We start from the raw sequence: 14,971 nt of genomic DNA, 5'->3' as shown, positions 1-14,971 counted from the left end.
AGTTATCAAATAAGTATAAGATGTGCACAGTTATGTGTTATGACCCACTGTTGTTGGGGGGAGAGACCGCCCCTTCCATATGAGTGTGTGGAAAAGTCATACTCAGTGCGGTGAACGCTGGCTGTATTGCTACTGTATCCGTAGCACCCCACGCAATAGTTGGGACTGTGTACTGACGTCAGTAAAAAAGGTTTGCGCAAATGTCAAACTCCACCTATGGTTTTGTTCAACATTGCCAGCTTCACTGTCGAGCTTTACGTTGTGCCCAGCATTTTCCTGTCCTGTGCTCTGAAATCAAAATGTGGATAAGCATTTTTGAGATCAAAGTTGTGATCCAAGATGGCGCCAGTGTGTGTGGCCTGCCGTTCGTATCTGCGAGCGTTGTGTGTGTTTGTGCTGTTGTTGTCACTAATTGCCCTAAATGTCAACTCTCTATTAGTATACGATTGCCAAACACTTCTGGATCTTCGTTTTTCGGCATTAAATCCTGTGAATTCGGATCGTGGACGTAAAACGCTCCCCCCGTTCTTATTGGGAGTACCAGCTTACCTGTGCCGCACCCCGGTTCCAACTCCCCGCCGTAAACGCCACCGCCGCCGCGGAACACGCAGTGGTCGACTGGTGAGGATGAAGGCATTTTCAGCTTGTCCTATCTCAAGGACTGAATACCTCGCCGTGCCTCGCCTGTCTCTTCATCGTCGCTATCTGGACCCTGTCGATGTTCCTGGTTGATACCTGTTATCGGCCCGGACGAAGCTTTCCAGCCCGGCCGCGGGCCCTGCTCCCCTCGTCCCCGCAGGCGCGGGATGAATCTGAATAACCTGCTGTCTATTTGTCGGGCTCCCTGGACCTCAAACGCCGCGGACCCACTGGCTCCTGCCAGGTTTGGCCTCAAAAACGCCAGATCTCTGACAAACAAGACTTTTGTCATTAAGGAGTTCTTCACTTCAAAAGGACTGGATTTCCTCTTCGTGACTGAGACATGGCTCGGTACTGGTGAGTCTAGCGCCTTTACCGAACTTTTACCTCCAGATTGCTGCTATTTTAACTCTCCACGGACTTCGGGCCGAGGCGGAGGAGTAGCTACAGTTTTCAGGAGTGATTTTAAATGTCAGCAACTATCGCTGTCATTCCCTCCTTGCAGCTTTGAACTGAGCGTGTTCGAGCTTGGCCGCTCTCACACAGTGCTGTGTGCGGTGGTCTATAGACCTCCCAAATACAATAAGGACTTCCTAAATGATTTCTCTGACTTTCTGGCTGAAATTATGCCGCAATATGACCGTGTCCTTATTGTTGGGGATTTTAATATTCATGTGTGTTGTCCTGAGAAACCTATGGCAAAGGATTTTTTAAACCTCGTTGACTCTTTTAGTCTTGCTCAGTATGTGTCTGGCCCCACGCAAGAACGCGGACACACACTTGATATTGTTTTATCATATGGTTTGCCTGTTCTTAATTTGGAGATATGTGACGCTGTTTTCTCAGATCATATGCCTGTTTTTTTTATGTTACACTTGCCTGTACTACTGTCAAACCGCGCGCTGCTGCCCGGCTATCTCGTATCATTAACACTTCCACTGCTGGTCAGTTTTCGCCGTGTTGAATCATGAAGACGGTGTTATCCATGAGCCTATGTCTAACACTACGGAGGAGCTTAGCTTATGGTTTCACTCCACATGTAAAGTTGCTATGGACACTGTGGCTCCATTAAAAACAAGGCAACCCAAAACTAAATCCGAGCCTTGGCTAAATGCCACGACTCGGGCTGCCCGACGTGAATTTCGTAGAGCTGAAAGAAGATGGAATAAGGACAAACTACAAGTCTCTTTTCAAATGCTGAGGCACTGCCTCAGTGTTGGCGTCTCTATCAGAAAACTGTAAAAGAGGCAAAAATAAAACATTTCTCTGTCACAAACCTTGTGTACTATTTCAGACAATAGATTCAGTTCTTAATGCCCCTTTGACTACCTGGGTGGAGACCTCCCCTGCAGTCTGTGAACATTTTCTTCAATTTGTTATTAATAAAGTCACTTCAACTAGGACTCAAATCACTGCTCCATCAAACGACACCTCTGTCTCTGCCCCCTGCTTTGCTGTTTTTGACCGTTTTGAGCCTATGACTCTGTCCTCTGTGCAGGAGATTGTCTCCAAAATAAAGCCCTCTGGTTCTCCAATCGACCCTGTCCCTCCTCAATTTTTTAAAGAGGTATTCCCCACTATAGGACCTTTTGTTCTTGACGTTTTTAACAGCAGTCTGCTCACAGAAAATTGGAAACATGCCGTTGTACAACCACTTATTAAGAAACCTAGTCTGGATCCCACAGTTCTTGCAAACTTTAGGCCCATTTCCAAATTGCCTTTTATGTCCAAAATCCTAGAGAAGATTGTATACAGTCAACTTATCGCTTTTCTGGAAGAGCACAAGGTACTCAAGGTCTTCCAATCTGGTTTTAAAACCTTGCACAGCACGGAATCAGCTCTTTTAAGAGTTGTTAATGATATCCTTTTAGCAACAGACTCAGGTGAATGCATTATCCTTTTACTCCTTGATCTAACGGCCGCTTTTGATACAGTGGACCATGAGATCCTGATTGCTCGTTTGGAGCAGTGGGTGGGTGGGCATTAGGGGCAAAGCCCTCGAATGGTTTAGGTCGTATCTGACTGGTAGGACTTTCTGCGTCAGCCTTGGGGACTCTGAGTCCTCGTCTGCTCCTCTCCTTTTTGGGGTTCCACAGGGCTCAGTGTTAGGCCCCCTGTTATTCTCCCTGTATTTGCTCCCTCTTGGGTCCATTCTTAGGAAGCACGGTATCGCTTTCCATTGCTATGCAGACGATTGCCAAATATATGTGCTACTTAAAAAGAACGACTAATATTCAGTTAAACCACTGTTAAACTGCCTTGAAGACATTCAATCCTGGATGTCATGCAACTTTTTAAAATTAAATGATGACAAAACCGAAGTGATGGTTTTTGGTGCCCCTCGGACCACTCCTATAGACCTAGGATCCTTGGGCCACTTCACCAGGCCTACCATCACAAATCTTGGGATAAAGATGGACCTTGAACTCAAGCTTGACAGCCAGATCAAGGCAGTTGTTAAAAACAGCTTCTTCCACCTCAGGCAGCTAGCCAAAATAAAGCCTTTTTTAAATAGTGACCTCTTTGAAACGGTAATCCATGCCTTCGTCACCTCCCGCTTGGATTATTGTAGTGCACTATATATGGGGATAAGTGCATCCTCGCTTGCTCGCCTGCAGATGGTGCAAAATGCAGCAGCACAGCTACTAACTGGCACACGCAAATACGAGCACATTTCCACCATCTTATCTTCGCTCCACTGGCTGCCCGTTCATTTGAGGATTCATTTTAAAACTCTTTTATTTACTTTTAAAGCCCTGAATGGCCTGGCCCCGCCCTACCTCTCTGAGCTGTTACACAGCTACACGTCAACTCGCCCTCTCAGGTCAGCTGATCAGTTGCTCCTGATGGTGCCAAAAACAAAGTCTAAGTGCAGAGGGGACCGTGCTTTCTCTGCTGCCGCCCCTAAACTGTGGAACGACCTGCCCTTGCTAATCAGACAGGCTCCCACACTGTCTGCTTTTAAATCCCGTCTTAAAACCCACCTCTTCTCCTTAGCATTCGGAAACAAGTAGATTGTTGCTTTTATTTGCTTTCAGTGGTCTATTGTTTTTATTATATGGCTGTTATTTACTTTTTAATTATTACGTTTATTCTGGTTTGTTTTGTGTTTGTATCTTGTATTTTAAATGTATTTATATTATGTTGTGTGAGCTTATCTCTCTGTCCAGCACTTTTGTCTGAAGGTTTTAAAGTGCTATATAAATAAAGTTGGATTGGATTGGATAAGCATGAAACAACACTACAATACAACTTGTTATTAGTTTTTTGACAACAAAGGCTGTTCCTTTGTGTGTATAAATATACAACACACAGGCTATATACATATATATATATACATATATATATATATATATATACAATTATAATTAATACAATTAATACAACTGTTAATTTGATAAGAGCTTTGAAACATATATCTTTATTTATATATGTATAAGTATGTCGACTTCCCTGGGCGATATCATATGGTATAGCGAATTAATCAAACTGGGTAAAAACGGGTTGTGCCCACATGCAAAGGTTGTACGCTCTGGCTTATCCCTGCGTTGTATTATATAGTAATAGCAAACAGCTACGTTCAACTCCTTTAATGGTATATTTCAAGTGCAATAAGAAGCTACAGGGACGTTAATCTACGTCGGTAATATTAACTTTATTTAATACAACATTTACGGTACAAGATTTACATCATACAGCCCATGTAGTATATTATTTTACAAATGATGAATTACAGCAAACATGTGCAATATATCCATTATTACAGCTCCGTGGGCTGGCAGTAAGGCGATATGGTTCGTTCTTATTCATGTAGTACTGAACACGTAACATGAACGTGCCGGTGTAGGTACCATATATACACGGCCTACTAGATCAGCACGGGGTCCGTTACGCTTACTAATGACGTCACGCATTGGCTGTACGGCAACCCAAGAGGACATTTTACACGGCCAAATTCCGCAAAGAATATTAAAAAATAACAATCGACAGTGAATGTATGTTGGTGGAACTGTGTCAGGAAAGTGAAGTGTTAATTAAGTAATGTTATTGAAGAACTGAAATGCATAAAATTGAAAGTTAATATGTATCATATCCCTCCAAAATGGTATCTGGTGTTTCCATAGCAACAACAACTTCCTGTCAACAGCGTAAACTCCCACAGACAGTACACACGTTCATCCTCTGAACATGTGTACTGTCTGTTCAAAAAACTCCAGGAACCCAGAACACCCTTCACATCTCAACTATTGTAAATGTTACGGGTCCCCGATGTAACCACAGTAGCAGTGATGAAACCTGTATTAAGCAGGTGAAACAGGAGCTGTTGACAGGAAGTTGTTGTTGCTATGGAAACAACATGACGGTATCTGATATCATAAAGACGGAGAAAGTAAAGAATAAAGTTTATGTTTAAATGTTAGCACCCCCCGAAGAGGCACAAGCTCTTACGTTGAGTTTGGAGTTTCAATAAATTCTAAATCATCAGTAAAGTCTACGACCATATTTCGGAGGGATATGCTACATATTAACTTTCAATTGTACAGTATGCATTTCAGTTCTTCAATAACATTACTTAATTAACACTTCACTTTCCTGACACAGTTCCAACATACATTCACTGTCGATTGTTATTTTTTAATATTCTTTACGGAATTTGGCCGTGTAAAATGTCCTCTTGGGCAGTGGCGGCGCCAGAGATTTTCTCTAGGGGGTGCTGTGGGGTAGCTTGACGTTTCATAGAGGGTGCTCAACATTAACGGCCCCTACACACGGCGGCGTGCGTTGCCGCTTGGCGGTGGGCGTGTCTTGAGCTTGGGGAGTCAACGCGAGCAACCCGACCAACAACCAACCACATGAATGTCCCGCCCCGGACATACAAAGCAAAGCATTCATGCTACATCCATGTTGGCTAAATATACTGTCTATGCTTGCTAGCTGTCCATTCAAACGAAGTACACTGGATATAAACTCCCCAAACAAGCGAAAACCTACCAGTTTCCCCCACTGTCTTTGCCACCTCCCCCCATGCCTGGCTCCTCCGGTTTGTATCCCTGTATGTAAAGAGGGACTGGTCATAGAGTACCGGGTGATTCCCTACCACCACGATAATTTTCTCCTCCTTTTGTTGACATATGGGAAATAACTACGGTCTGGCTCTCCCAACATACACCCGGTTTGATTGGCTAGTGCTTGTACTGTCAGATTTACCTACGAGGGATTTGATTGGCTGACGCCTCCGTCGAGGCGGCAAAAGTAGAACATTGCTCTACTTTTGCAGCGAGCACCTCGAGAGAAGCTACACTTTGCTCCCACAATGCAGTTTGGCGAATCGTGACGTCACCCCATTCAAAGTGAATGGGCAGAAGCGTTGAAGCGGCAACGCACGCCGCCGTGTGTAGGGGCCGTAACGGTTTCCCATTAATGCACCAGCGCTACAGTTGAATTTTCTACTGCAACACTCCCCACACGCGCACACAGTGTACCTGCGACTTCGATAATCAGCTCACGGCATATAGGTGTAAGCAGGGATAAAGTGCTATTTTTACAAGTGGGGAGTGGACCTCACCTCCTATAGGAGGTAAGGAACCTCCTATAGTGGCAATCCTGGGGGGTGCTTCAGCACAGGATGTAAGCGTAACAGACCCCGTGCTGATCTGATAGGCCGTGCAGATATGGTACCTACACCGGGCGGCGCGGTCCCGTGGGTTGGATGCACGTTCATAATGCCGAGGGGAAAATAACTCAGAATAACATTATTAGCACATTTTATAACTTGAGGACCAAATAAGGGCTATACAAACGTTCATACTGGGTAGTGTATTTGGTTTAAAAAAAATTATCCAACGATTTACAGACGTCTCTTTCCCAATGTAAGTCAATGGGAAAAAGTGTTTCCGGGCTCAGCAACCTAAAGGAAGTGTAGTACCGCCGTTTGGCCACAATGAATATTTTCCTCAGAGTCCGGCGCACTTCCTGGGGGCTTGGCCTACACAGTTGCTGCACTAAACTACATTTTAGCATTTAAAATACCCAGCCATTATTTTGCAGTTATTTTGGTGAAAGTAACTCAAAATTAATATAAAAGTAGTGTAACTCATTACATTTCAGAGACAGTAATATTGTAATGTAACTGATTACTTAAAAAATACAGTAATAAGTCATGTGTAATGTATTACATTTTGGAAGTAACTTGCCCAACACTGATGGTAATGCATCAACATCAGTGTTGGGCAAGTTACTTCCAAAATGTAATATATTACATATTACTTATTACTCTCTTTTGAAAGTAATAAGTTACATTACAAAATTACTGTCTCTGAAATGTAATGAGTTACACTACTTTAGTTACTTTTCTAGTTACTTTCACCAAAATAACCGCAAAAGAATGGCTAGGTATTTTAAATGCTAAAATGTAGTTTAGTGCAGCTCATTATACATCCAATGAAGGGTGATGTGGTTTAGCATAACAACTGTGTAGGCCCTTAAGGCTACTAACAACTTGTATAACACGGCTTAGTTGAATACTCGATTCTGATTGTAAATTCTTAACATGTGACACGTTGTTAATACAGCAGTACAGACCACTGTCAAGGACTCTAATGAAGGTTGCTAAGGAGGATCAAGAAAGAGAAAGGAAAAGAGGTTAAAAGACGGAGCGCTGGACGTCAGATAAATCACCAGAAGAAGGCAGACAGGAAGTAAACACTAACAGGACACGGAATGGGCTCTGTAGTGTGTTTAGCATATACAGGCCCGGTACCAGAACAAAATGACTCAGGGTGCCTCTGAGGTTACAGGGGGGCAGCAGTAGTAAGTTTACATGAGCAATAGTGGCCGGCAACAGCAATGACAAATAGCATTGATGGTCCCCATGAACAGATTATGGCATTTGTTATGTTTTGAAACCAAGCAAGTGAGAACATTTCAAGTGAGTTAAAAGTGCAATCCTGAAATATTTCATATAGTCCAAAGTGGACTGTGGCAAAGAAAAGCACAACAGCTTCAAAACTGTACTGATAAAACAAATGAGAACATTTTGTAAATCAAGGCACATATTATTTGAACCAGCTCATGGTTTGAAATGGCAAACATTGAAAAGCAAAAGTATTATTAAAACCATGTACTAAACATCACCTTGGTCCCATCATGTACTCTGGGAAGAGAACATTTACTGTCCTTGAAAACTGGATCACATCATCATGTGAGGTTGACTTTGTGACCTGGAGATCATTTCAACTGCAACATCAGCTCGTTGATAAGCTTGGGATATAAGATATTTTTGTAGCCATTCGTGGTGAAGGCATCTGTGCTATTGGATGCATTATGTTTGACCCAACATTTCTACAGGCATGGCAGAGTATGGCACTATTTTCACATATTCTAGCCCTTGTCTATTTGTATACCACGAGCTGCAAAATGACCACCTAACCCCACTGTACAGGCGGGTACTTGTTTAGATCTACCTGGGCAGGGCCATCCAATCTCTGTACTCCCAAAGCGAGAGCTGTGTCCGGGTCCTCGGCAGTAAGTCGGACCCATTTCCGGTGAGGGTTGGCCTCCGCCAGGGCTGCGCTTTGTCACCAATCCTGTTTGTAATATACATGGATCGGATTTCGAGGCGTAGTCGTGGGGGGGGGGGGGTCTGCAGTTCGGTGGACTAAGGATTGCACCACTGCTTTTTGCAGATGATGTGGTTCTGATGGCTTCATCGGTCTGCGACCTTCAGCACTCACTGGATCGGTTCGCAACCGAGTGTGAAGCGGCTGGGATGAGGATCAGCACCTCCAAATCTGAGGCCATGGTTCTCAGCAGGAAACCGATGGACTGTCCACTCCAAGTAGGGAATGAGTCCTTACCCCAAGTGAAGGAGTTCAAGTATCTCGGGGTCTTGTTCTCGAGTGAGGGAACAATGTAGCGTGAGATGGGCCGGAGAATCGGAGCAGCGGGAGCGGTACTGCAGTCGCTTTACCGCACCGTGTGACGAAAAGGGAGCTGAGCCGGAAGGCAAAGCTCTCTGTCTACCGGGCCATTTTCGTTCCTACCCTCACCTATGGTCATGAAGGATGGGTCATGACCGAAAGAACGAGATCGCGGATACAAGCGGCCGAGATGGGTTTCCTCCGCCGGGTGGCTGGTGTCTCCCTTAGGGATAAGGTGAGAAGTTCGGTCATCAGGGAGGGACTCGGAGTTGAGCCGCTGCTCCTTCGCGTCGAAAGAAGCCAGTTGAGGTGGTGCGGGCACCTAGTTAGGATGCCACCTGGGCGCCTCCCTAGGGAGGTGTTCCAGGCACGTCCAGCTGGGAAGAGACCAAGGGGTAGACCTAGGACCAGGTGGAGGGATTATATCTCTTCGCTGGCCTGGGAGCGCCTTGGGATCCCCCAGTCAGAGCTGGTTGATGTCGCCAGGGAAAAGAAAGTTTGGGGCTCTCTGCTGGAACTGCTACCCCCGCGACCCGACCACGGATAAGCGGGAGAAGATGGATGGATGGATGGGCAGGCTCTGTTTTGCCGTGGTGTCCTGGCTGGCACCTGCGGGCCGCAGAGGGGCGGCGTAGTTTCGGGCAACGAAGAGTGCTGCTCCGGGGTTGAGGGCGGCGAGTCAGGCGGGAGTCAGCTAGTGTCCACAGCGGAGGGTAATGTGATTTCCCCATCTGACCCGTTGCTACTGTCTGCAGTAGATGCAGTGTTGCTGGCGTTTAGTGATGGTTGCTTTAACCATTTTCGTATAAATGATTATCCACAGATGTGTGTCACTGCTGTGGAAGCTCTTTGGAAATGATGCAGGAGCAGGTCACGCGCACCTGACACAATTTGTTGTTAGTATTTTCGCACCGTTCTCTTTTTTGAATAGAGGGTGCATAACATTCAACTGCCCCGAAGATCCCGGCACGAAGCCTGAAGGGTAAACACCAGGTTTACTAATCTACCCGCACAATTTGTCTGGTGTCGGAATGTCTCGCTATGTTAGTACATTGTTAAAAAACAAAACACCATTTAATTTCGGGTTAAAATGTGTTGTAACTGCGTTACTGAGCATTGTAACGGGTAATATATTACCACATTTCATTAGTAATGCGTTACATTACTTCGTTACAGCAAAAAGTAATATATTACTGTAACTCTGTTTGTAACGCGTTACACCCAACACTGATCAACATGTCCCCCAGTGCAGCAGTGTGGCTCACAGCTGGATTAACACAGCTCTATGCACACTCTGCTGCAAATTTGAATACATAATGTGTCACTTCCAGTGAGAGGCTGAGCAGCAACAACATTTCACTTTTCATTGTGCCAGGTCTATGTTGCTATGGTTACATGCATGTAATACAACTATTTAATTCTGCTGCAATATAGATGTATGCAAGAAACATGTCTAGCATTTTTGGAAAGGCATGTGAATATGACTTAAAGGCTCAATTCACATTGCACTTTGTGCAGTATGTATTAGTGGCATTTTACTTTCAGTACTTTGAGTACTAATGCGGTAAAAAAAAGCCAATTCTGAATTCTGAGCCTTCTGAAACCAACACTGCACCTCCAATACTTAGTTGGTTCCAACAATTCAATATTGCTCGTTAGGATTGAGCATAGGCATGTCTCTTCTTTATTGTCTCTACATTCTATTCCTCCATCCAGATTTTTTTTTTTGTCTATGTCTAAGGAATGCCATAACGCCACTCCGTCCCCCCGCCCCCTGCCATCTCTCTCCATTCCGTCACAAACACACTGAAAGTAGATGTGTCTGTGCCACCTCTAGAGTGTTACATGTATTCAGGGGATTAGAGCGAACAACATTAAAAAATAAAAGGCAGGAGAGGGAAGTGAGTGCAGGCTTTGTCCTTGGATACACAGTGCGGTCTGAAAACTCAATCTCTCTGCCCAGGTGCAGCGGCGTGACAACAATAGTGGTTTGAACAAAGGCCATCTTTTCTGCCTTGCCCCAATACATGGTTATTGGCTGTATAAGTACCAGGATAACTGAAAGTATTGCAATGGAACAGTGGTGAATGAGTGTGGTAGGCGGGCAAATCTATAGTGCAGAGATGTTTGAGGACTCAAGGAGGAAATAATCGAACCTTGAAAACTTAATTTTCTGGATCCTTCTGTTGGCGCACAGTATACTCACGTTTTGTAAAATGTTTGACAAAGAGAAGGTATATAGAGGCATTTAGAAATCAAAAGGAGACACAACACAGCTTGTTTCAGTGGTCTGTTGAATGCATTGAATGTAATTCAGGCACTACTGTACTATAAGGGCATTCTGGTTCATGTGGTGTGTGTGTGTGTGTGTGTGTGTGTGTGGTGTGTGTGTGGTGTGTGTGTGTGTGTGTGTGTGTGTGGTGTGTGTGTGTGTGTGTGTGTGTGTGTGTATGTGCGTGCGTGCGTGCGTGCGTGCGTGCGTGCGTGCGTGTGTGTGTGTGTGTGTGTGTGTGTGTGTGTGTGTGTGTGTGTGTGTGTGTGTGTGTGTGTGAAGGGCTGTGACCCGTCCCGTCCTCATCCTGCTGCCGGTGCTGGGTCTGACCTGGCTGTGTGGAGTTCTGGTCCACCTGTCCGTAGTGGTGGCCTACGTCTTCATCGCTCTCAATGCCCTCCAGGTAATCACACACACTTCCCCATTCACAGTGTGGTGTCAGGAGCAGCAGGCAGCTCCAGACACCTGCTATACACTCCTTGCTGTACACTACCTGCTCTATACCTGCTCTATACATGCTGTACACCTGCTGTATTCTACCTGCTGTATACTACCTGCTGTATTCTACCTGCTGTACACTACCTGCTGTATACTACCTGCTGTATTCTACCTGCTGTACACTACCTGCTGTATACTACCTGCTGTATTCTACCTGCTGTACACTACCTGCTGTATACTACCTGCTGTATTCTACCTGCTGTACACTACCTGCTGTATACTACCTGCTGTATTCTACCTTCTGTACACTACCTGCTGTATACTACATGCTGTATACTACCTGCTGTATACTACCTGCTGTATACTACCTGCTGTATACTACCTGCTGGATAGTACCTGCTGTACACTACCTGCTGTACACTACCTGCTGTACACTAGCTGCTGTACACTACCTGCTGTACACTAGCTGCTGTACACTACCTGCTGTACACTACCTGCTGTACACTACCTGCTGTACACTACCTGCTGTACACTACCTGCTGTACACTACCTGCTGTACACTAGCTGCTGTACACTACCTGCTGTACACTAGCTGCTGTACACTACCTGCTGTATACTACCTGCTGTACACTACCTGCTGTACACTAGCTGCTGTACACTACCTGCTGTACACTACCTGCTGTACACTACCTGCTGTATACTAAATGCTGTATACTACCTGCTGTATACTACCTGCTGTACACTACCTGCTGTACACTACCTGCTGTATACTACCTGCTGTACACTACCTGCTGTACACTACCTGCTGTACACTACCTGCTGTACACTACCTGCTGTACACTACCTGCTGTACACTACCTGCTGTACACTACCTACTCAGCAAACAGCAGACAGACACTTTCAGAGACTAGCTGGTGAACATTTAGTTGTTAAACAAATATGTCCTTCAGCAGTCGGTAGAGTCCTAAACCAGATCTAAGAGAAACCAAATTGAATTTACATTCATCAGTTAGACACACACACACACACACACACACGGCGCACACACACACACACCACACACCACACACACACAACTCTAAATAAATGATGGTGCTGATGGATGTAAAATAGCTTGCTAAATTCGCCATACCAACATTAAAGGTTCTACGCAGATGCTGTCTTGATTTTATTACATGACCTTGTAATAATAAATTAAAGCACAAATGTTATCCATTACCACTTGAAGTATGATGAGATCACTACATGATGATGTTCTTATCGTAAAGTGTTACCTTTTTGAATCCACTGTGTACAATCATAAAAAAACTTCAGGTCGGGGACTAACGTCAGACCCCACTTCATGAGTTGTGTTTCCAAAAAATATAGAACAGAGGTGGAATGTAGTGACAACATATATTCTATTACAAGCATTCTGTTATTCCAAATGTAACCACAACGATTTTAGCATACAAGTACAAGATTTTAGCATACAAGTACAAGTACAAGTAAATATCTCCAAGATGAATTCATTATTGATTCATTAATGTGTTGCAGCTGGTAAAGTATTTTCTTTTTTTCTTAGTGGCAGCTTTAGAATGTTGTCTTGGGATGAAATAAGTGTTATCTAGAGTTAATGTTTTGTATAATTTGAATATGGTTATTTGCAGTAACTAAAGTTTTACTAAATATAGTGCAATACCAAATACAATATTTCCCTCTGAAATGTTGTGGAGTAGATGTGAAAAGTAGCAGAGAATGGAGAACCTCATGTTCACAGTGCTTTCACCAACATGCATTTAACTGAAAGCTAAATGATGTCTTAACTTTCACTCCATTCCTACCTACAGCTGCTTGAGAGACATTATACCTGTGTGTGTGTGTGGTGTGTGTGTGTTGGTGTGTGTGTGTGTGTGTGTGTGTGTGTGTGTGGTGTGTGTGTGTGTGTGTGTGTGTGTGTGTGTGTGTGTGTGTGTGTGTGTGTGTGTGTGTGTAGTGTGTGTGTGTGTGTGTGTGATGGTGTGTGTGTGTGTGTGTGTGTGTGTGTGTGTGTGTGTGTGTGTGTGTGTTGTGTGTGTGTGTGTGTGTGCTGTGTGTGTGTGTGTGTGTGGGAGGAGGCAGTGATTCCTTTGAACGGCCAGGTCACATCTCCCTCCATCTCCCCCCCATGATAACGCAGCCCTCACTTCCTCTCTCTCTCGCTTCAGTCTGGTTCCACACACTGTCCCTGTTGTTATTATACGCTCCCGTCCACTCATCTTCCCCCTGTATTGTCTTACCCCACCCACCCCTCCCTGGTCTTTAATTAATCACAATGAGCTGGCCCCTGGGTGACCCCCACAGAGCTGCTAGTTAATTCAGATTTACTGCCAGTGTTCAGCTGAGGGCAGATAACACAACAGTAGGAGTTCTTCCTCATGTAGGTAGGAGGATGAAGCTGGGCCAGCCCGCTGTCTTCTCAGAAAAAATTATTTTACTGGGCTGCTTCAACAATCTATAAAAGCAAAGTATGACGGAGAGGTCTAAAGGCCAGGAAAGCAGAGCAACACGGCTACATAATAAGATCCAGTAGAGGTTTTAATCTCTAAACTAATCACTTCTGTTTCCATGATAGTAGTCTTACTGTTTTTTACATTCATTTCTATATTCCTAGCAACATGCACCAAGGCCTCTGTCGACAGCAGCTTCAGCAGTGTAGAGAATTTGAAAAGTTGTTTGTTGCAGAGAAAGACTAAACACTGGATCAGACACCATGGCCTGTAGTCTGTAAGGCATTTTGAATAACAAAGCAAATTAACTATCATGGAGTCATAGCGAGATAAATGTGTCCTAAAAGTCCCTCAACAACAGTCCCCATATCTGACCGTGTTTACCACGGTTATAACGCAATCTCCCTTTCTGTGTGCTCGGGCTGCACATCACGAACAACACATCTTTAAACACCGACTGTTTGTTAGTGTGTTCATGACAAGAGACCATGTGAATAATTAAAGGCGCGAGCGGGATGTTACAGAACCGCGGTGTTCGGAGCGCCTGACTTTGGCACAGCAGATTGCCATCTGCATGCCGTGACAAACATCCAACGCCTAAACCAAGCCGAGCCTAACGCAGAGGTGGCAAATCAGAAATCACTCAAGAAATCGTTTTTTGAAAAGCTCATATTTGTGTGCCAGTTGAAGGCACTGACAAACAATGTTATCATGAACATAGAGGTGCCACGTCTGTTTTGTGATTTCGTTTTGAAAAGGGCAAGTCTAAACAGATAAACAGTCAACACAGATAATCAGATCCAAAAGAGAGTTAGGGCCAACCATTTCCGCAAGTGTCGGAAAGGAACAAGCTGACATTGACGCCCACTGAGAAAGTAAGCAGGGTTTGAAAAGCAACACTATGAATGTGCACTGTTATCCCAGTATGTCAAAGAGAATCGCATCTTGCCCCTCGGTATGAAGGTATCACATGACTGTACACACTTTCTCTCACATGCTCATGGAGAAACTAGTTCTCTCAAGCAACATGGTCATAAGAGGGGTGGGCTACAAGCACCGCATTGGAGCGTTTCTGTTGGGATGAAGTCACGTGTTTGTAGTATTCCCACTACGTTTCTGGTACACAAGGAAGAGAACCCATTTGGATTTAGTTCAGCTGAGTGTTGAGTGCTGCATTCCTGCTGAATCTGACTGAAGCTCATGCCAAAGGGGAGTAAGAAACACACAGATGGAGA

At 44.6% G+C, this 14,971-nt stretch overlaps 1 protein-coding gene across 3 annotated transcripts in view; it reads left to right on the top strand.

Annotated features, from left to right (window-relative positions):
* The window catches only part of adgrd2 (adhesion G protein-coupled receptor D2), a 57,475-nt gene that overhangs the window by 34,802 nt on the left and 7,702 nt on the right, over positions 1 to 14,971 (top strand). For all 3 annotated transcript variants that reach the window (XM_034090284.2, XM_034090283.2, XM_034090285.2), the window contains one exon: positions 11,113 to 11,233. In XM_034090284.2, the coding sequence (XP_033946175.1) occupies positions 11,113 to 11,233 (121 nt within the window). The remainder of the gene's footprint in view (positions 1 to 11,112; positions 11,234 to 14,971) is intronic.

The sequence above is a fragment of the Pseudochaenichthys georgianus genome, chromosome 9 (genome assembly GCF_902827115.2).
Source record: "Pseudochaenichthys georgianus chromosome 9, fPseGeo1.2, whole genome shotgun sequence".
In the NCBI taxonomy this organism is placed as follows: domain Eukaryota; kingdom Metazoa; phylum Chordata; class Actinopteri; order Perciformes; family Channichthyidae; genus Pseudochaenichthys; species Pseudochaenichthys georgianus.
This window is presented reverse-complemented; position numbering and strand designations above follow the sequence as displayed.